At 44.8% G+C, this 20,776-nt stretch overlaps 2 protein-coding genes and 1 long non-coding RNA gene across 4 annotated transcripts in view; 1 reads left to right on the plus strand and 2 right to left on the minus strand.

Moving 5' to 3' along the window:
• TP53BP2 (tumor protein p53 binding protein 2) overlaps positions 1–15,897 on the minus strand; it is a 78,419-nt gene extending 62,522 nt beyond the window's left edge. The window contains exon 1 of the mRNA XM_039530321.1: positions 15,735–15,897. Within this exon, the coding sequence (XP_039386255.1) occupies positions 15,735–15,821 (87 nt within the window). The 5' untranslated portion in view covers positions 15,822–15,897. The remainder of the gene's footprint in view (positions 1–15,734) is intronic.
• On the minus strand, positions 2,860–15,109 carry LOC120400956. 2 transcript variants are annotated; one of them, XR_005596194.1, is made up of 3 exons: positions 14,896–15,097; positions 10,036–10,236; positions 2,860–3,926 (listed from the first exon to the last, which is right to left on the minus strand). It is a non-coding gene; the product is annotated as an uncharacterized LOC120400956 (long non-coding RNA). The 2 variants fall into 2 exon arrangements; XR_005596193.1 differs by lacking the exon at positions 2,860–3,926 and having other exon boundaries at positions 8,518–10,236; positions 14,896–15,109.
• The window catches only part of FBXO28 (F-box protein 28), a 33,402-nt gene continuing 27,763 nt past the window's right edge, over positions 15,138–20,776 (plus strand). Inside the window, exon 1 of the mRNA XM_039530326.1 lies at positions 15,138–15,394. Coding sequence (XP_039386260.1) covers positions 15,179–15,394 — 216 coding nt within the window. The 5' untranslated portion in view covers positions 15,138–15,178. The remainder of the gene's footprint in view (positions 15,395–20,776) is intronic.

Below are 20,776 nucleotides of genomic sequence, written 5' to 3' on the forward strand. Positions count from 1 at the left end.
TTAATTTTTAAAAAATTACAGTTTTCTACAAAGCACCCTTTAAACATATGTATGTAGCATAAATTATGTCCTGGAAATCATATCCACATAACAAGTCATGGCAGAGCTGGAATTCATTTTTTTCCAGTCTCAGCTCTGTGCTCAGTCCATTAAAACATGCTGTCTCTGTAGAAGAAAAACACATGGGATGGAAAAGAGAACAGAAGACAGAAGAAGGCAGGACAGTTCACAGAGTGCTGAAGGGAACAGAAAAGACAAATATTTAGAAACTGAGAAACTTGTTCCTGATTGTTCTTACATCTGCACAGGAGGAGCAAGAGGCCTGGCATATAGCAGGAAATTATCCAAACATATGGAAAGCTGCTCTGTTCTGCTGATTCTGTCATCGTCTCTAGGGCAGCCAGCTTGCTGCTGCGTCAAGCACTTTACACACAGTGACACACAGGCATTACACATCTGCAGGATCAGCTTGGCAAACAGAGAGATGCACAAATATTTGTCCTTAAGAGTCAGTAGATTTCAAAGGTGGTGAAAAAGCTCATATAAAAATGTTTCCTAAATGAACAGTCATCTGAAGGGTGCAAGTGACTCTGGGACACACATCCTTCCACAATCCCTTAATAATCAAATATTCCCTTACCATATGTTTGTTATTATAGATGACTGTATTACTCCAAAGCATTTTTCATGGCATTAAGACTGCCTCTGTGGAAGACATAGGAAGGGTGTGCAGGCTTTACCACACATCTGAAATCATCCTTTCAGACAGGGCTAATGCTCTGTCTGTAGCAATAGTCATTAAAAGTTCAAAGGCGAGTTAGAAAAAAATTGCCAACTTTATTTAATAAGAGCTTAGCTAAACTGTGTGTATGAGGAAGGTGGAAAAGGTTCAGCCTATAAACACCCTAGTAGGACATTGAGAGGCAACAGATCCAACCAATCAAACACAAATTTTGAGCATTACATCATCTACTCAGACTCTCACTGGACATACCAGGAGGACATGACACTGTTTCTTAGCAACTTCTTGTAGCTGCTGAAAGCTGGCATTAACCTTTTCATGGGTGTTATTTACCACACTCCTCCCAGTTGTCTGATCAATTCTAGCCAATTTTTAAAATAATACAATAAATAATAAAATAAAACAAAACATTCTTGTAACAGATTTAGTCTATGTAGAGGCTTCCTAGTTCATTGAGTTCTGGTTGATACATTAGCCCTGTTATCATCAAGCCTCAACAATCCTTTGATTTGTTGGTTCTGTAACAATACATACATTTTTGTGTGATTATGGCCAAGATTCAGCATGTCTTAATTTAGAAAACTGTGGCTTCCTAGGACTTCATAGCTGTACAAATCACCATTCAGAACTTCATGACAACAGATCATCTTGCTCCAAAAGGATTAACCCTCTACCACTTGAGCTGCAGGATATTCTCCACTATCTTGTACTGTCAGCGTGGAGCATTGTGGGAAGGCTCCTGAAAGCCACTAACAGTCAACATGAACACCACAATGTCTACACTGACACTGCATCGACTTAACCACATCAACCTTGACTCTATGCCACTCATGGAGGTGGAGTTATTAAGTCAGTGTAGCTGGGCAGTTACAAAATTTAAATGTAGAACACTTCCATAGTTAGGTCAACGTAAGCTGCCTTGTGTCAACCTAACTCTAGTGTAGCCCAGACCTGAGTTTTATCTTTTCTACATACAACTAAAACCCCCCTGCTAAAGAGCTGGAGCCCTCATCAAGAGGTGGGCATCATTTGCTTCAAGTTTAGTCCAGGCACTATACTTCTCACTTCCACGTAGAAATTCCTTTTAGGTCAGGGTCCGACAGAAGGCGGCATTACTAACCAACTTTGCAGGCACCAGACCAGACCAGCATGAAATGAATTGTCCACAACAATTTATTAATTCCAGGAAAGATCAGTTTGATAGCTATGGAGCAGATCACTCCCTCCTTCAGAGAACCCTATAGAAGGGGCTGAAAACTCTACAAGAGTTTTCAAGAAATTGTCCCCCAGTGGGAAGGAGTTTGTGGGCTGCAGAATGGACAGGGTGGCAAAGCCTCCCCATCCTGCATATCCAGGGGTTCCATGAAGAAGAGAATTTTAGATCCAGGGAAGTTGGAGCCATCCTGCCTATGCCACTGCCTCTTTTCGTGCTGGGTTTACAATGGCTCCTGTGGCTCTATGCAGCTGGGCCCATGCTCAGAAGAGGCCCAGGCCTGCTCCATTTGCACTGCACCCCAAGACCCCGCTGGCTCCCCCCGCCCACCACTTGCTCCTCTCGGCCTGCCCGCCAGCTGACCAAGGACTCCTCTCTGCCCCTGCCCCCACCCCCTGCTCCTCTCAGCCCCCTGGCTGGACTCCAGTGCACCTCCGGCTCTGGGCCGTCTCTGCTTCCCACTACCTGTGGGGCCCCACCTGTCTCCACAAAGCTGAGCCACCTGGGACTGGGGCAGAAGCCTGGCCAGTCTCAGCCAAGTGTATGCGTGGTGGGGAACAGTGTGAAGGGCCTGGCTGGGCCCTTCCAGGCAAGTGCGTTTTGAGGGACCCCTGCTGGGGCAGGTCCTGGCCTGGCTGATCACGCCACTCCTGAGGGGATGGAGCGATTCCCGGCCCTGGGACCAGGCCTGGCTGCACTGCCGACTCAGCCCAGCAGACACAGTCACCTCCCAGCAGGGCTGGTGAGTGCGGCCAGGAGGCAGGGCTTGGGGGAGTGGGTCTGTGGGGAGTATGGGGGGGTGCTGGGCTGTGACGGGGCAGGGAGGATGTGTGTGTTGGGGCACTAGGGAGTGAAGGTTCTGTGCGGGGTGCTGGGCAGTTGTGGTGGGGCTCTGGGCAGGGGGGTACTGGGCAGGGGTGGTGTTGTGCAGGGCGCTGTGCATTTGTGGGTGGGTCTGGGGGGCCTCCGGCCACAGGAAGTCAGGGGGTGTTGGGCAGGGGGGGCTGTATGGCACGGCATAGGCCTGCCCCTGAGGGGAAAGGGAATGCTGGCAGCACAGGACCGGGCAAGCCAGTGTGCATCTGGCAACTGCCGGTTTGTAAATAGGGACCTTGCATGGGGGGCGTGGGACTGCCTCTGCCATGGATGGCCCCATTGCCTCTGGCTGGCCCCTCGCTCCGGGGAGTAACCTCCCCGCGCCATGGTCCATTGCCTCCATAGGGGCCACAAATATGTTTGGCACTGGGCCCACAAAAGCTTAATCCAGCCCTGTTTGTGATGCTTCTCTGGCCCCCACTTCTGGCAGCATAGCTCCAGAAACAGCCATGGTTCTATTGTCTGTGTTCCTATGCAGCTATTCAGAAGCAGTAAAGGAAAGAATCCAGTAGAAGTTAATGCTTCTGGAATAGCTTGTAGAGAGTCCAAGGGAGGGGTGACAATGCAGACATTCCATCCCTCTTCTCTTTATGCTCTTTCAGGAGGGATCCACTTAATATCAACCCTATTCACTTGCATAAGCAGAGGGGTGATCTGGGCTGCTAGTGGGCACCGATTGTAACAGTAGCCACTGGAGTCAATAGAGATTCACCCCTACTATATGATAGGGGCCTAATCTTTTGTTGCCCTGACCCATGCCATATGGGTCCAAGAAATAAAAATCAGTTTCTTTACCAGCACTCCTGCTTTTCACACTTTTGCTACACCTGTGACAACTCTATAGTTTCTGTTATTGAATGCATTCCTTCAGCATCAGATCTGTATGCTCAGTAAATTCTACATCTTCTCATCCTGCAACCTGTCATCTTCTTTAACTGAGTCCAAGTTGCTCAAGTGCATCTCTGCTGCTTCTCTCCACAGCTCTTCTAATCCTTTGCTGTATCTTGTCCATAATGTGTTGAAAAATCACTGCTAGGTTTGCCAGCTGGTTATACTGGGAGATAACCTCTTTAATATGCTGAGCCTGATTCTTGTCTTTTAGAAGAGAGAAAATAAGGAGTTAGTCTGTTGAAATGAATGGAATAATATCATGTAAAATTAGTACAGGAGCAGATTCAGGCCTGGTGTTTTACATTTACTATCCAGCACCACCTGCTGTTAAGTCTGTGTCATGTTTAATATGGTGAGCTCTTTTCCAGTTTTTCCTGGCAGCTGAGGATGCAGAGAGCCAGGAGAGGGCTGGAGGGTGGGAGGAAAGGGTTGCTGGAAGGAGAATGGTGGGAGGAAGGCTCAGTTAAACTCAAGAGGCTTGAGGCACAGCATTCCAAGGGTGGAAAAGTCCAAACACATATTTATCCCTTTGTCTCCTTTTTCTCTGTTTGCCATGTCTATAAGTGCCATTGACACTTTCTTTGCAAACAGGTGAATTAAGAGATTTCACTGAACCACTGGAAAAAGAAAACCTGTATAATCCACACTGCTCTCACCCAGCTGATCCCTAGTGCTTCTTATAGGTATTTTTAATATATTATTTATATGCTCAATTTATGGTATCTAGATTATTTTAGAAAAAAAAAGTGATACTTGGCCAGATCACTCTCCTCCCGTAGACGTTGTGGGAGGGACTAGATGCAGGGAGATTCTGGTTTTTTGATTGTGGTGGCAGAATTTGTCCCTCAGAAGATAAGAGGAAGGAGTTTACTGAACCCACAATCTGCACCTTTTTGATATCCATTTAGATCCCAGGAGATGGGCTAGGGGCCAGGGTCAGCCACAAAGCACGGTCTCTGCACCAGTGCTGCAGCCCTATGCTACCCATCTGGTTACTTTTTGGAGCCAGATTCTTCTGGCCTCCACCACCCCTAGAACCCTTCGTGGCATGCTTTGGACTGTATTAAATGGACACCATTAATTGTCAATAGGATGAATCTAGCATATCCAATTCCTACCTCTTGCCCTCTACATATGGGGATCCTAGGCAGTGCAATGGACTCTCCACTGGGTCTGAGGAGTATTATAGAGGTAACTGTTTAACTCCATACCTCTGCTTGTTGAAAGGGGAAGATCCTCTCTGTGGGACAATTGAACCTACTCTCCTCAGCTGTAGTGCACTTTCTATTCCTCAACACATTGGTAAACACCTCATGAAGAATCTTTCAGTTATTGTGCTTTTGGTTGGATGGTTTGGTTTGGTTTAAGGATTTGTTGGATGGTCATTTGAAGCACTCCTGTGTGGTGTGTCATAAGTACAGTACCCACTTGAGATAAAAACAGGAATAGCTGTGCTGAAGATTATGCTGAATGAAAATCCAGACAGAAAATGGAACTCCATGTGACATTCTCACCCCAAACCAAACAAAAAGTGTTTTTCTCAGCAACTGGAATGGCCAATTCACACGTTATCACATCTGAAAGAGCAAAGGCTTGTCTTGTATTTTGATTTGTCATTTGCACCTGTACGAAGTGGGTACAAAATGCTACCAATCTGATCTGGTATCACATTAGACCCACTTAGCACTTATGTGAATGACTACACATCAAAGCAGCATTTGATTCTTTGGCTCTTTAATCTGAAAAGTATCATAGAATCATAGAATCTCAGGGTTGGAAGGGACCTCAGGAGGTCATCTAGTCCAACCCCCTGCTCAAAGCAGGACCAAACCCAACTAAATCATCCCAGCCAGGGCTTTGTCAAGCCTGACCTTAAAAACCTCTAAGGAAGGAGATTCCACCACCTCCCTAGGTAACCCATTCCAGTTCTTCACCACCCTACTAGTGAAAAAGTTTTTCCTAATGTCCAACCTAAACCTCCCCCTCTGCAACTTGAGACCATTACTCCTTGTTCTGTTATCTTCTACCACTGAGAACAGTCTAGATCCATCCTCTTTGGAACCCCCTTTCAGGTAGTTGAAAGCAGCTATCAAATCCCCCCTCATTCTTCTCTTCTGCAGACTAAACAATCCCAGTTCCCTCAGCCTCTCCTCATAAGTCATGTGCTCCAGCCCCCTAATCATTTTTGTTGCCCTCCGCTGGACTCTCTCCAATTTGTCCACATCCTTCTTGTAGTGTGGGGCCCAAAACTGGACACAGTACTCCAAATGAGGCCTCACCAGTGCTGAGTAGAGGGGAATGATCACGTCCCTCGATCTGCTGGAAATGCCCCTACTTATACAATCCAAAATGCCATTAGCCTTCTTGGAAACAAGGGCACACTGTTGACTCATATTCAGCTTTTCGTCCACCGTAACCCCTAGGTCCTTTTCTGCAGAACTGCTGCCCAGCCATTCGGTCCCTAGTCTGTAGCAGTGCATGGGATTCTTCCGTCCTAAGTGCAGGACTCTGCACTTGTCCTTGTTGAACCTCATCATATTTCTTTTGGCCCAATCCTCTAATTTGTCTAGGTCCCTCTGTATCCTATCCCTACCCTCCAGCGTATCAACCACTCCTCCCAGTTTAGTGTCATCTGCAAACTTGCTAAGGGTGCAGTCCACACCATCCTCCAGATCGTTAATGAAGATATTGAATAAAACCGGCCCCAGCACCGACCCTTGGGGCACTCCACTTGATACCGGCTGCCAACTAGACATGGAACCATTGATCACTACCCGTTGAGCCCGACCATCTAGCCAGTTTTCTATCCACCTTACCGTCCATTCATCCAGCCCATACTACTTTAACTTGCTGGCAAGAATACTGTGGGAGACTGTATCAAAAGCTTTGCTAAAGTCCAGAAATAGCACATCCACTGCTTTCCCCTCATCCACAGAGCTGGTTATCTCATCATAGAAGGCAATTAGGTTAGTCAGGCATGACTTGCCCTTGGTGAATCCATGCTGACTGTTCCTGATCACTTTCCCCTCCTGTAAGTGGTTCAGGATTGATTTCTTGAGGACCTGTTCCATGCTTTTTCCAGGGACTGAGGTGAGACTGACTGGCCTGTAGTTCCCTGGATCTTCCTTCTTCCCTTTTTTAAAGATGGGCACTACATTAGCCTTTTTCCAGTCATCCGGGACCTCCCCCGATCGCCATGATTTTTCAAAGATAATGGCCAATGGCTCTGCAATCTCATCGGCCAACTCCTTTAGCACCCTCGGATGCAGCGCATCCGGCCCCATGGACTTGTGCTCGTCCAGCTTTCCTAAATAGCCCCAAACTACTACTTTCTCCACAGAGAGCTGGTCACCTCCTCCCCATACCGTGCTGCAGAGTAGCAGTAGCAGTAAATTAGACTGGAGAACTTTAGAAACCATTTATCTCATAACCTAGAAGATTATCTCTGTAAAGTGCCATGTGCTTCCATGGTGCAATACACAAATGTCAAATCATAATAATAACAATGAGTAAGCTAATAGCTATTTACAAGTGAAGAGCCAGCAGCACCCAGAAACTACTGTAGAAACTTGTATAGAGCTAGGCTGTAACATATTCTGCTCTTGGTTTGAGATTTCTGTGAAGATTTTAAATGGAGATTCCATAAATGCAGAGGATGATTTGTCAGTACCACTACACACACACAGCACTCATAATGAATATAGTTTTCCACTTCTTCCAACCTATCAAGAGATGCGTGAACTTCCATGAACCAAAAATTCTGCAAACCCTCTCAAAGTATTTGTTAGATTAAAATCCTAGTTTTCTCCCCATAACTCTACTCTCTGTAACTTAAAGCCATGGCTTTTTTCACAAGTAATTCAATATATAAATCAAACATTTTCCGAGTTAAAGAATGCTTATGCTGTGTATTAAGGACAGAAGAAATACATTTCCCCTACGCCAGCCCTTCCCCCTCGCCCCTAAAAAAAGTTGGTCTGACACAAATGGGTGCCCTGTATGTAGCATATATAGTGTATTTTTTCTCCCTCTCTCTGTTACTTGCTTCGCAGTACTGAATTGTATTCACTGGACCAGATTCACTCTGGGGCCTATACCAACTTCTCTCAGCACAGACCCTGGCAGAAGGCCCTGTGCAACAGAAAGTCTGTTTGGAGCAATTGAAGCAGTCCAAGGGAGCACAAAGTCCTTTCTGCCTGGAGGCACCATCTAGCCCCAGAAGTAGAGCTGACACTTGGCCAGTGAGGAGTGGGCAGGCCAGCTGAGGAATGTGCTGAATGAGCACATCCCTTATTTAGCCTCAGAGGGGTAGCGTGTTAGTCTGGATCTGTAAAAAGCGACAAAGAGTCCTGTGGCACCTTACAGACTAACAGACGTACTGGAGCATAAGCTTTTGTGGGTGAATACCCACTTCGTCAGACGCATGTCACAAAATCTTATGCTCCAATACGTCTGTTAGTCTATAGGGTGCCACAGAACTCTTTGTCACTTATTTAGCCTGTGACTGAAACTGCACACACCCCCAGCAGAAACCACAAGGTAATGATTGGCCACAAACTGGTGCTGAAAGTACATCTGTGCTGAGTATTCATGAGATGTGGAGAGCAACTTAATACTGAAACTTTATTCCTTTCCCCCTACCTACTGCCTCTCTCCCACTCCCAAGCACCAGTTACCTCCCTTAACTCACATGAGCATTCCAATGAAGTGAAGGAAAGGAGACAGTGAAATCTGTTGTTTCATAGCATACACACACAGAAGTTAGATAAAAACATAAAATACTCTTGCTGAAGGCTTGCAACAAACACTACTTATTCTTAGAATTCAGAACACATAAGAATCCAAAATCAGAGAATGAGAAAGCAGGCTGCTTCCTAAAAATGCAGAGGCACAGCTCACGCTGACCCTGTTTGTCACTCTAGCCTGGCTGGCTACACACAGAGTGAATCTGATCACATGCTTCCCTACAGAGCCCTAGCAAAGCCCCATGGAATTTAAAGTGCTAGATCACAATTTTAACACAATTTTCAGAATACCACAAAATAAATGAGTTTTGGATGCAAAAGGAATGCAGGATCAAGCCCAAAATAGTTTCCTTAGGCCTGCTCTACACTTAAAAATGAGATCATCATCACTCAAAGCTGTGAAAAATGTTGCACCCTGAGCACTACAGTAAAGTCAGCCTAACCCTCAGTGTGGATGCAGCTTGGGGGGGTAATGGAAGAATTCTTCTCTTGACCTAGCTACTGCTTCTCAGAGAAATGGATTAACTACATTGACAGAAAAAAACCTTCAGTCAATGTAGGAAGCATCTACGTAAGAGCTGCAGGTTTGGATCCTTAGTTAATATATTATCTTCGTCAATTTACATATTCTCTTCATGTATTTTCATATTGACATATCCTCCCACTGCTCATAACCAAATGATATTCTATTTTGGCTTCATGTTACATCAACCTGCTACAAGATCAGGAAAGGACTGTAATGACAGACACAGGGGATCTGATCCCAAATCCAGTGTGTAACACTATTCTGGGTGGCTCATACCTGCCACCCACAGATGATTAATAGCCTGTCTTTTTCTTACACTTTGGCAACACTCAAACAGCTTGTCATGCCAATAAAGCCCGATTCAGCTGATGATCATCAAAGGCATTTCCTGTCTGTCCTTTTTAGGGCCAAATTGTTTTCTCAAATACATTAATGTAAATTTAAAGTAACATGCTGAAGCCAAAGGAATTACTCAAGATTTACACCAGTGTAGCTGACAGGATAACTGGGCCTTTATTAAGGAAATCACGCAATCTTTTCCTGTTTTTGTGAATGTTCTAAGAAAAGCGGTGGAGTGCGAGCAAAAGCCATGTAAGCTAATACCTCCTCGTATTTCTCCTTCCTATTTCTGTAGATACTGCTTCACTGCTTTTCTGAGTCAAAGCCTCTTTAGCTAATTGTACTTTTCCCAGCATATTGTAAGCACTAAATCTTTAGATCATAAACCTTTCAGGGCAGGGATTGTTTCTTTCTTTTTTTTTTTTGTGATTGTACAACACCCAGCACAATAGGGCCTCAATCCCAATTGCAGCCTTGGATATTACCATATTTACTACTACTACTACTATTAAACAAATTATAACTTCCTCTGTTGCACAACAGTATACACTGAACCCATCTCCCTCCACACTCCAGACCAGTTCCTCAGCATTGGGCCTATCTGGAAGTGACCTTAAATGGTTTAAAGGCCTTGGAGTGGCCCTCTACACAGGACTGGATTTCACACCTTTATGAATAAAGGCATGTAGTTTTCCAAACTGACCATAAGGTGTTCCCACAAATCCACTCCAGTTAATATGTAGCTTTAGGGTTGGACTGTTCAGTACTTGAATGGCAGTAAGTTGGATTTTCAAGGAACATCCACAGTGATGTGGGAAGTGGTGTTGGTGATTCTATAGATGACACTCCTCCATTGAATCGGTACCAAACCAATGGCCAGTTGGTTTTGGATCACTGTCTTGACCTTTCAGATGAGACATAAAAACAATATCTGGGTAAATTCACAGTTGGGTAATTGTCACCTATGCCTCTTAAACTCAGATTCTTATCTGTGGTCAATAGGCATTTCCTACGTGTCTGGAGGCCTGCAGTTTTAATATTAACACTCCTTAAAGGAGAGGACCCTTTTGACCATAAATCCAGAGAAACATGGGCTCCAGCCACCCTTTCTCCCTTACATCATCTTGGAGGTTGAGGTTTCTAACCCTGCCCAGGGTAGTTTGCATCAATTTCTCAAATACCAATCTTAAACCACCTGGACTGTGGGAAAAAAAATTGTTGAAAAAGAGAGAGAAAATCAGACTGAGCAAAAGCAACTGTTTGCATGACATGTCCAGCCTGATACCGCGGAAGCTAATTAAGATCAGTCTAATCCATGTTGTTTTAGTTAAGAATCACAATTTTACATTTATAGAGAATGCATTTTCTCCTTCCCTGGCTAGTCTCTTTCTCCCTGTTCTGTTCCAGTCTGAGACCAAACCCTCTGGTCTATGCGTGGGCATGATACATCTCCCACCTGATTTGCAATTTTGCTTTCCTTTTCAGATTTCTTTGATGTTCCTGACCTAGTACCATATGCGACACCAAGCCCAAATGACATCTGTATCGATTAACTTATCTGTAATACAGTATTGCCTAAAGGCCTCTACCAGGTTGGGAACTTCTTGTAATGTGTGCTATATGGCTATATAGTAAAAGACAGTCCCTGCCCCAAAGAACATACAATTTTAAAGACAAGCTACAAGAGCTGAGTGAAACAAACAAAGCAGGGAGTGTGTGAGGAAGGACAAGGAAGCAGTAACATGATGTTTTTGCAAACACTACTTGTGTTTTGATCGTAGGTGTAACAAACAGATGAGGGGCAGTATTCTCAGTTTGCCACGTGCTTAGTCAGCTGGCATTGTTCTGTAGGCATGTTAATGGCTAGGCAGGTATACCTTGGTGTTCTGCAGAGCGAGGAAATTATTGCCTGTGTCTGATGCCATGTTGAGAGTCATTCACTATTGTATTCACTCCTTTGGATAAACAGGTTTGATTCCAATTTTTTTTTGTATGTATTTTACACCTTAGGACTTGTCCACACCCAACTCTGCACCAATTTAACTGAAACTGGTTTACTTAAACCAGTGCAAACCCCTATGTGAACACATATTTTGGTATAAGAGTGGTTCATTTGGTTTAATTTAAACCTGTTTCCAATTAAACTAATGTAAACCAACATAAGCCACTAAAATTAAAAAAAAAAAAAAAAGACCGAGGGTTACCCCAGTTTAATTAAACCAGTTTAAACACAAATCTTAATTAAGATGGTGCAATTCTCACTCTAGAAAATCTTTGCTTCCAAATAAGAATCTTACTGTATTATCTGCATACTTTTGCATGTTAAATTTCCGGGCAGGAGGTGTCACCCTCAAGAGTTTAAAATGAATTGGACTGAACTATATTCTATTTCTCTCCACACTAATTCAACTCTGTATCAAATACTGCATACAAAAAACAATGTTAAGAGAATGCTAGAGTTGCAAAGTTAAGCATTCAAAAATTAGGCAGCCAGGAGGAGCAATTATAGGAAAAGTTTGTTCAGCCCCTGCAGCCCGTGGTTGGAGCATGCTCAGTTGCTCTGAGGGGATGGCACATGGGCAGTTCAGTTGGCATGGAGGGATGGAGCATGTTCAGGGCAGATGAAATCTTCTCAGAATTCCTGTCAAATTCTAACATGGCTAAGCATGGGTGAACTGAGATTTTTCAGAGGTTTATAATTTGACCAAATTTGGCAGATTTTCACAAGGACAGCAAAAGCCACATCTCTGACATTAGGGCAGCTCCCATGTCAAATTTCATGTCCCTACTCCCAAGTATGGAGACACTGTAGTTTCTCGAAGAAACAACTGCAATAATTTTTTTTTTTTTTTAACAAAACAGCCTATTTTTCCCTAACCTCCTTCCTGGAAATGACTGAACCATTTTTCCTGAATGTTTCCCAAAAAATTCAGTGTGACATAGACAACCATCATCATGTCACGATGGTGCATTATCTCTGAGGCTATTGCAAGACTGTTTTAATGTCTTGCAAGCTCTGCAAAAATCTAGACAGGTGACAGCTCTAGTAGGGTACAGAATATATATCCTGCATCAATGGTAAACACTGACTGCAAAATCTGCTGACCTATGATTTGGCATGCACTAAAACCTTTATTACCTTACATAATACTTCCAGGAGTTACTGCTGGGGTGATGGGCCCCAGAGTCTCTTATTATGGGCTCAAATGGTAGGCCAATATTAAGGCTATATTGTGGATCATCTACAGATAAGGATGATGTATGTTTTTCAAGATTAAGCACTGGATCATTTACAAACTGACCATTCTAAAATATGATACAGAAAAAATAAAACATCACAATGTGAATCAAAACTTAAGATTCAGCATAGAGTCTGAGCTTTAACTCAGCAGACTAATTACTAATTATTTACAAAACTATATCTTAAAAACAAACTTTTCAAGTTAAGCATTCAAAACAATTAAAAACACATTTATAACTAATGGAAATGGCTTTTTCTTCCTAATTTTGAAAATGTTAATGAGCTGTCTGCCTGAACTATATGTGCCAAGTCACAAATCTATCGTGAATCCCCATAACTGGATTGAAACCACTTATGGTTTGTCTTGGAAAGGCTGTCAGATCCTGAAATTACAGAGGAAAAAGGAAGGCCTTGTTCTAATATTGGCTTGTAGTTTTAGACATTAATGGGGAAAAAATAAGGCAAAATGCCTATGTACATGGCATATAATGTTCTGCTCCCAGGTAGGAATTATTCATTTCAGAACACATTTTTGGAATGCCATTATGATGATACACATAAAGGCTTTCCCATTGTTTCTCTGCTGCTCCCAAATTACTCTTTCCTTAGCGGAATAGTCCTTTGAGAGAGGCCAGTTCCCAGGATTGTCTTTGAAAATCATAGGTTAATCTCCATCCCCTAATCATTTACCTTAGTAACCAACAAACAACTAGTTACTTTTTCATCGTAGCAGGGGAAATCCACAGGGATTTTAGGTAGCTAAAAAGTCATTAGTTACAAGAAGAACCATCATGACATTTTCTAGGCCCAAAGGAAACTATATTCTAGGTCTTTTTATCCTAACCCATTCTTTTGGTGGACCACATTTTGCTGTTATTTCCATGAGATTTCATTAACTTCAGAGGTGTTACTCACGTGCAATTGAGAATTTGGTTTGTTCTAGCTATCCTTTACCCTCTATATTCTCTGGATCCATAGGAGCAGTCTGAAAGCTGCTCTAACTTGGGACAGCTGGGTATGGTCCCCAAGCTACCATACACTCTAGCCATTCCCTGTCCTCACCCAACCCACCTCTGCCCCACTGGCTGCAGGAAGGGTAACACCTAGACCAAATGAAAAACAAAGTGATGCTACCACTTGGTTCCTTGCTGAGGTATACTGACACCTCGGTTCCCTCACTTGGGGTGTTCTCCTTGTCCTGGGCTGTTGCTACTACTCCTATTGAATTCAGGAGCTCTTGTGGTACTCCTTAACTACTGCAGGCAGGCACCAGGAGCTCCTTTGTGGCTGCGAAAACAGCTCCTAGACCTGCTCCTCCTGAACACACCCTTTGGTTCTTGCTGCTGCCCCTCCCCAATTAGCCATTGGGACTGACAGGTTGGGGCAAGATGGTGATAGGCTCAGAAAGGTGCTCATATCGCATATGGGAACATATTGCCAGCTGGGGACTTGTGAGTAGCCTCCACGCCCTATATGCTGCCTAAGCAGCACAAAGAGTGGACCAAGGCAAAAAACTCCCCATAATATTAATTGTGGGTCACTGACCTTTTGGAAATAGTATTGTCCTATGTACCATGTATGACCTGAAGAAGAGCTCTGTGTGGCTCAAAAGCTCTTCTCTCTGACCAAAAGAAGTTGGTCCAATAAAAGATATTACCTCACCCACCTGGTCTGTCTAATATCCTGGAACCAACACGGCTACAACTACGCTATGTATTACTGTGATGCAAACAGTGACAATAAGAAGTGGTCACCCATTTGTTTTACATGCACACACAACCTCATCTCCTATCTGTGATGGAGCAGCTGGAGGACCCCATGGATGTTCAGTCTCTCTCCAATTTATTTGCAGGAGGCCTTGGGGCCAAAGACAAGGTGCCTGGACGGCTGGCAGTTCTGAGAGGCAGTACTGTTGGGGAAGCAGGGTGGTCCAACAGAGCCTCTTAGAGGAAGAGCCCTACAGAGGGAAGATGGGCACTGTCTTCAGAACCTGTGTGGGACAAACCTGGGGCAATACTGGAGCTCTCTCAAATTCCCCCCCCCACCCCCTTCAACAAGGGCATGGCGGAGGGGCAGCCCGGGGTATTTCAGCCCGCAAACGAACAGTCTGCTGGCTGAGGGGTCTGTCCACAAAGCCCCACCCCTTCTGTTCTCCTTCCTTGCCCGCTCGCTCGCTGTCTGTGGGCCTGACGCTGTGAGCTCTTTGGGGGCAGGCCCCCTCCTTCCTCGCCAGCGATACCCCACAGAACCAGTAGCTCCCTCGGGCTGGATGTGGATCAGCTCAGCGTAGATGACGCCCCGCTTCCAGCCGCTCTCACTCACCTATGGCCACCCCCGGGGCAGCTCCCCGCTGGGCGCTAGCGGCTAGGGGAAGGGGCTAGTCACAGAGCGGGGTGCTCAGGGCGGCGCCCCCAGGCCGCTCCAGCGGCAGCACGGGGCCTGCAGGGGGATCAGGCCACTGGCGCCCGAGGGGGTCACAACCCGGGACGGGCCAGGACACCCCCCACCCCCAGGCGCGCCCCGGAGCGGCGGGCGGGCGGCGGAAGTGCTGTCACAGGAAGTCCCCCCTCCCCCAGCCGAGGACTGGAGGGGGACAGGGCCCAAGATGGCGGCGGTGGCGGAGGAGCGGCTCCTGTCGGAGGGGGAAGGAGGCGCCATGGGCTCGGCGCGCCTCTCCCCGCCCCCGGCCCCCCAGCTCCAGGGGGGCCCGGCGCCCTTGGAGCAGCTCCCTCAGAGCAACACGCTGGTGGGGCTGCCCATCGTGGCCATCGAGAGCATCCTCGGCTTCCTCTCCTACGACGAGACCAGCCAGCTCCGCCTGGTGAGGGGCCGGCCGGCAGGGGGGCTCCGTCGGGCGAGGGGGGCTGGGTCATCAGCTCCTCCTGGTGCGGGGCCAGGGCGGCCGGGAAGGCAGCGCAGGAGCAGGGGGGAATATTAAGCCAGGGCCCGACTGAACCCACGGCCCTGCTGCTGGCGCCCCCCGAGTCCGTCATGTCTGTCCCTGCTGCTGGGAGGGTTGGGGTGAAATACTCCCCCCCCCCTCGTTTTGTCTAATGCAATTACTCAGGTCTGTCTGGAGGAAAAGGTGGTGGGCGGAAGGGGAGAGGGGCCCACTGTCACCATTTCTTGCAGCCTGATGTCGCCCGCTGGACCGATCTTACCTTAGTCCTGGGCTGGAGTTGGGGGTGGTGGAGTTGCCTGGCTCTTCCACATCTTCTGTTCAGCAACTTCTTAGTTGGGGGATGCATTTGTCCCTTTTACCTTCCCCACTCCTCCCCCCAAATAAGAGTCCCAGTGTTAAGCCTTTTGGTGTATTTGCCTGGGGAGGCATGCTATTTGTTTGCTCATCAGTTTCCTTACTTAATTGTTACATTCATCTCCTTTATGATTTAGTTGGGGATTGGTCCTGCTGTGAGCAGAGGGGGTTGGACTAGATGACCTCCTGAGGTCCCTTCCAACCTTGATATTCTGTGATTTTATGTTTTTTAGAAATGGTAGCGTTATGTTCCAAGACTGTTCCTCCTCCGTGAGATACTTCCTTGTGGGTTTAGTTTACTGAGTCCACATGTCCACTTATTATTTGTAGTACAGTAAGTGTACATGATGTATACAAAATGTATAGGAAGACAAGAACTTTGCTGCAAAGAGCTTGGGCCCAGATCCACTAAGGGACTTAGGCAGTATAGTGTTCAGCATTGCAACATATAACATTTAGAAAATCACAGGAACAGCACTGTGATCCACAAAGCCTGGGTTAGGTGCCTAGGCTCCCTGTAGAATGAATGGGGAGGGAGAGGCACCTTAATATGAGATCCACAAAGCCAGCATGCTAGACCGGGAGATGCCTAAGATCGCCAATGGGAGATGCTGACCAGAGGGGTGTGTGCTAAGCCCTGCCCCTCTTTCAGAGATAGGTGCTTAAGTCCAGGCTGCAAGGAAGTGCTTAGCTCTGCTAGCAACCTGGAGAAGATAGGTGCCTGAACTGTGTGTGGGGCCTGAAACTAAATGGCTGGGGGATGCGGGAGGAGGATCTCCTTAATAACCTTTAGCCTAATTGTTAGGGCACCCTCCCAGGATCTGTGAAACTCCCAGTGCAAGTCCCCCCTGCTCCTGTTGGGGGAGAAGGTATTTGAACAGGGATCTGCCACCTCTCAGGTGAGTTGTCTAATCACTAGCCTATAGACCAGTGGTGGGCAGCCTGTGGCCCATCAGGGTAATCCGGTGGCAGGCTGCAAGATAGTTTGTTTACATTAACCATCTGCAGGCATGGCTGCCCGCAGCTCCCAGTGGCTGCAGTTCACCATTCCTGACCAATGGGAGCTGTGGGAAGCAGTGCGGGACTCAGTGCTGGCCACCACTTCCTGCAGCTCCCATTGGCTGGGAACGGCTAACCATGGCCACTGGGCGAACCTGCGGACAGTCAAAGTAAACAAACTGCCTCGCAGCCCGCTAGCAGATTACCCTGACAGGCCGCATGAGGGCTGCAGAGTGCCCACCACTGCTATAGAGTAATTTTAACTCTTTCACTGACCCAGTTAATATTTAATTATTCATTTGTTTTATTAAAGTGTAACAACTTCAGTAGGAGAGATTGAGGAAGATCCATATCAAAATATTCCATAGCCTAGTAGTTAAGGCATTCATATGAGAGTTTCCACATCCTAGTTCAAATCCCTTTTTCCCCCTCAGGAGGAGAGGGCACTTGAACTGGGGTTCTGCCACATCCTGGGTGAGTACTCTATCCACTAGGTTAAAGGTTTTAAGGAACATTCTTCTTCCCTCCTGCGCCCCCTTCCCCCGATTGCCTGAGGGGCCCAATATGGTAGCCGTGCCCAGAGGTTGCCTACTAGTCTCTGGATGTGACTTAAGCAGCTGAACACCTTCTCTTTCCTGGCTTGTGAATCATTCTGGGGCCTAGGCAGGAGATAGGCATCTGAACCCTTACCATGAGGCAGTAGTGCTTAGGCAGGCGATAGGCACCTGGGTGCCAAGGGTGAGGCTGCAGTACACATGCCCAGAGGACAAAAACTTAGATGCTGAGTGAGTTTAGGCATCTACAGGGCTAGGTGGCAGCTGAATGGGAGTTTTGTGGATTGCAGTGGCACCTGAAAAACAGGACTTAGGTGCCTGAGTACCTTTATGGATCACATCCCCACTGTCTCACTCAGACAGACATAGGTCAAGAGTTAAGGTGCAAAAAATGTGCAGAGATGTAACTGAGATCAGTGTACATCATGCTTGTAGTGTCTGAATAGCGAGGGAGTATAAACTCTGGATCCAGCCAATAAATTACTGTTAATGAATTCGTTGTGGATAATGAAGTAGAAGGATTAGGAAGCTTATGTAACCCTCGCTAAATTTGTGTGCCATACTGTTTCTATTTTAAGACTATGTAATTAGACTTTCTCTGTAACAAAACAAATATTATAACTCTAATATTATAAACATATTTCTACAGTAATTTGGACTACATTTCTGGGAGAAATATTTTACAAAATCTGCCAGTATCCTGAAGTGTGTTTGTCTGATTCTGATGTTAAATTGAAACTTCTTGAGACAGGGCTCTGTTTCTGTTTATGCAGCACCAAGCATGCTGATAATCAGTAAGTATTTTCCTCCAGGATGGATTAAGTCCACCAATCCTCACTAATGTGTATGTGTGTTATTTTGAAAGTAGGCTATATTTCAGACCTGCCCAACTATGAAGAAACCTTAATAACAGCTTTGTATATACTACTTTGGCAAACTTCATTAGTATGGCTCATTATTAAAGAATGATGGTTAAAGTGTAATCCTAGGACTTGTGGGATTTTGCTTCTAATTCTGCCACAGTCTTTGTGTGTGACATTGCCTGAGTGATGTGACCTCTCTCTGCCTCAGTTTCCCTGTCTGTAAAATAGGGATGATATTTACCTCCCCAGGTTGTGAAGCTAAATGAATGTTTGTAAACATGCTGAGATTCTTGAATGAAAGCAAAGTGTTATATTTACCTAGCGGGACTATTTTGTGATAGTGGACTGATTTTACTGAGGAGAAAATAACACTTTTTTTCCTTTTCTGGACTCAAAAATGCTTGGCTTACTAATAAGTTGGTTATTATGGAGGACGGCTGCTATCAGTAGAAGTGCCGGTGGAAGCCCTATTGTTGGAATATTTAGAGTTAGGGTGGATAAACCATTAACAAATATACTGTAGGGAACAGTACTGCACTGAATGAAGGATGAACAAAATAACTCAGTGGGTCTATTCCATCTTTAATTTTTGATGCAGTGAAAGAGAAAAACAAATCCTTTCACCAAATAAGTTCCTCAGAAGGCATTTTTCTAAAGATAGATGCAGAGGAGAATTATTCCAAGAGAAAGAAAGTGCACACCTCTTTTCCAACCAGCCACTGACATCAAGAATCTCAGTGTAAACACTTCTGGCTTCTACTCCTCCAGGAATGGAAATATATAATCATCTTTACTTTATCTGTTTGAGGCTATTTAAAGGGATCACTCAAAAAACGAAAACAGTTAATTAAATGTGTTCAATCAGCAACAACGTTGAATCCAGTAAAGAGGAATTATGCAAGTTTTTAGTGCTGTATGGGAGCTGTAGAGCCAATCCTAGACAATGAGAGTCCAGTGTGTATGTTAAATCTTTTTCATAGTTCCCCAGAAATCTTGTGGAGTTCAGGTAGTAATTTGTCTTAAACTCTTCAATACATGCTCAAGTATAAGTTCAGAAGGAGATAGCTTTAAATAATATCAGTAGATTTAGTAAAGGCTTACATGTTCCCATCAGGCTGTAATTAATAGTATAGCCAATTGTTTGACTACACTTGTGGTTTGTTATGAAAAATGTTATAGAGACCAAATAACCAAACGGAGCCAAATTTATTGTCCAAAGACAAAACAGTACAATATGAAAAGGAGACAGATATATACTCTCCTTTCAGGAAGCAATTCTGATTTCGCAGTGTGTTCACCTTTATACCCACCAGTTTGTACCTGTTCCTTACTGTGTTGTTTTGTATCTTGCTTATCTTTATTTTGGATACTGGCATTCCGGGTACTGGTCTGTGAAGTCACCTCCCCACTTTGTATTGGGGCAGACTATTATTGTATTTTGCCTTTGACAGTTTTCCTTTTCCCTTACGTAAAATGCCAAGTTGTACTATTCTTGGCATTGTGGGATATCAAGAGTGAACACCATTGTGGGAAAAACAATACAGTTCAGGTGTCATATTCATCCATGCAATATTCATAGTGTGCGCTTAATACATTCTGATGTGGTCTAATACGTATAACATACGTAGGCTAACAAGGCCCTGCTATCAGAGGTTCTTCAAACGTTCCCACCACAGAATCATTTTCAGTACAAGGCTCTACCTAATTCCCTGGGTATGTATTGGCTCTAATTGCATATCTAAGTAAGAGAAGAATGAATGTGTCTGGTACGACACAGCATCTTGATAAAGATACCTTCCAGGGAGCAAGCAAGTCAAATGATACTAGTTAACCTGAGGTGCTCAAATCTATAATTAATGTGCATAATTTATAATAAATGGGACCAAAAGTAGCCTAGCTCTCTTACAGAATATTGCATTCTGATAGTAACGATGGGTTCTCAGAAGGAAAAAAAATCTTTTGAAGATGTTCGTAGAATCTCATATGCGATTGCCATCAGGACATCAATCAAGAAAACAATTAAGCTACTAGGCATGCATTGATAATGCAGTGGTTGACTCCGGACTTAGTTAATAAATAATTAAAGGAGGATAATATAATTAATGCCAATTACTATGGGTTTATGGAAGATAGATCCTGTCAAACTATTTTGATTTTGTTTTGATGAGATTACAGGTTTGGTTGATAAAAGTAATAGTATTGATGTAGTATACTTAGACTTTTGTAAGGGGTTTGACTTGGTACTGTACAACACTTCTGATTAAATAACTAGAACAAAATAAAATTAACATGACACGTTTTTAAATAGATTAAAAGGTGGCTTAATGGACAGGTCTCAAACATTGTAAATGAGGAATCATCACTGAGTGGTTTTTTCTGATAAGGTCCCATAGGGATCTGTTCTTGGCCCTATACTATAACATTTTTTTGTCAATTACCTGAAAGAAAACAATATAATCACTAATAAAGTTTGCAGAGGACCCCAAAATTTGGGGGAGTGGTACATAATGAAGAAGACATATCGTTAATAC

The sequence above is a fragment of the Mauremys reevesii genome, linkage group 3 (assembly GCF_016161935.1).
Source record: "Mauremys reevesii isolate NIE-2019 linkage group 3, ASM1616193v1, whole genome shotgun sequence".
Lineage (NCBI taxonomy): Eukaryota > Metazoa > Chordata > Testudines > Geoemydidae > Mauremys > Mauremys reevesii.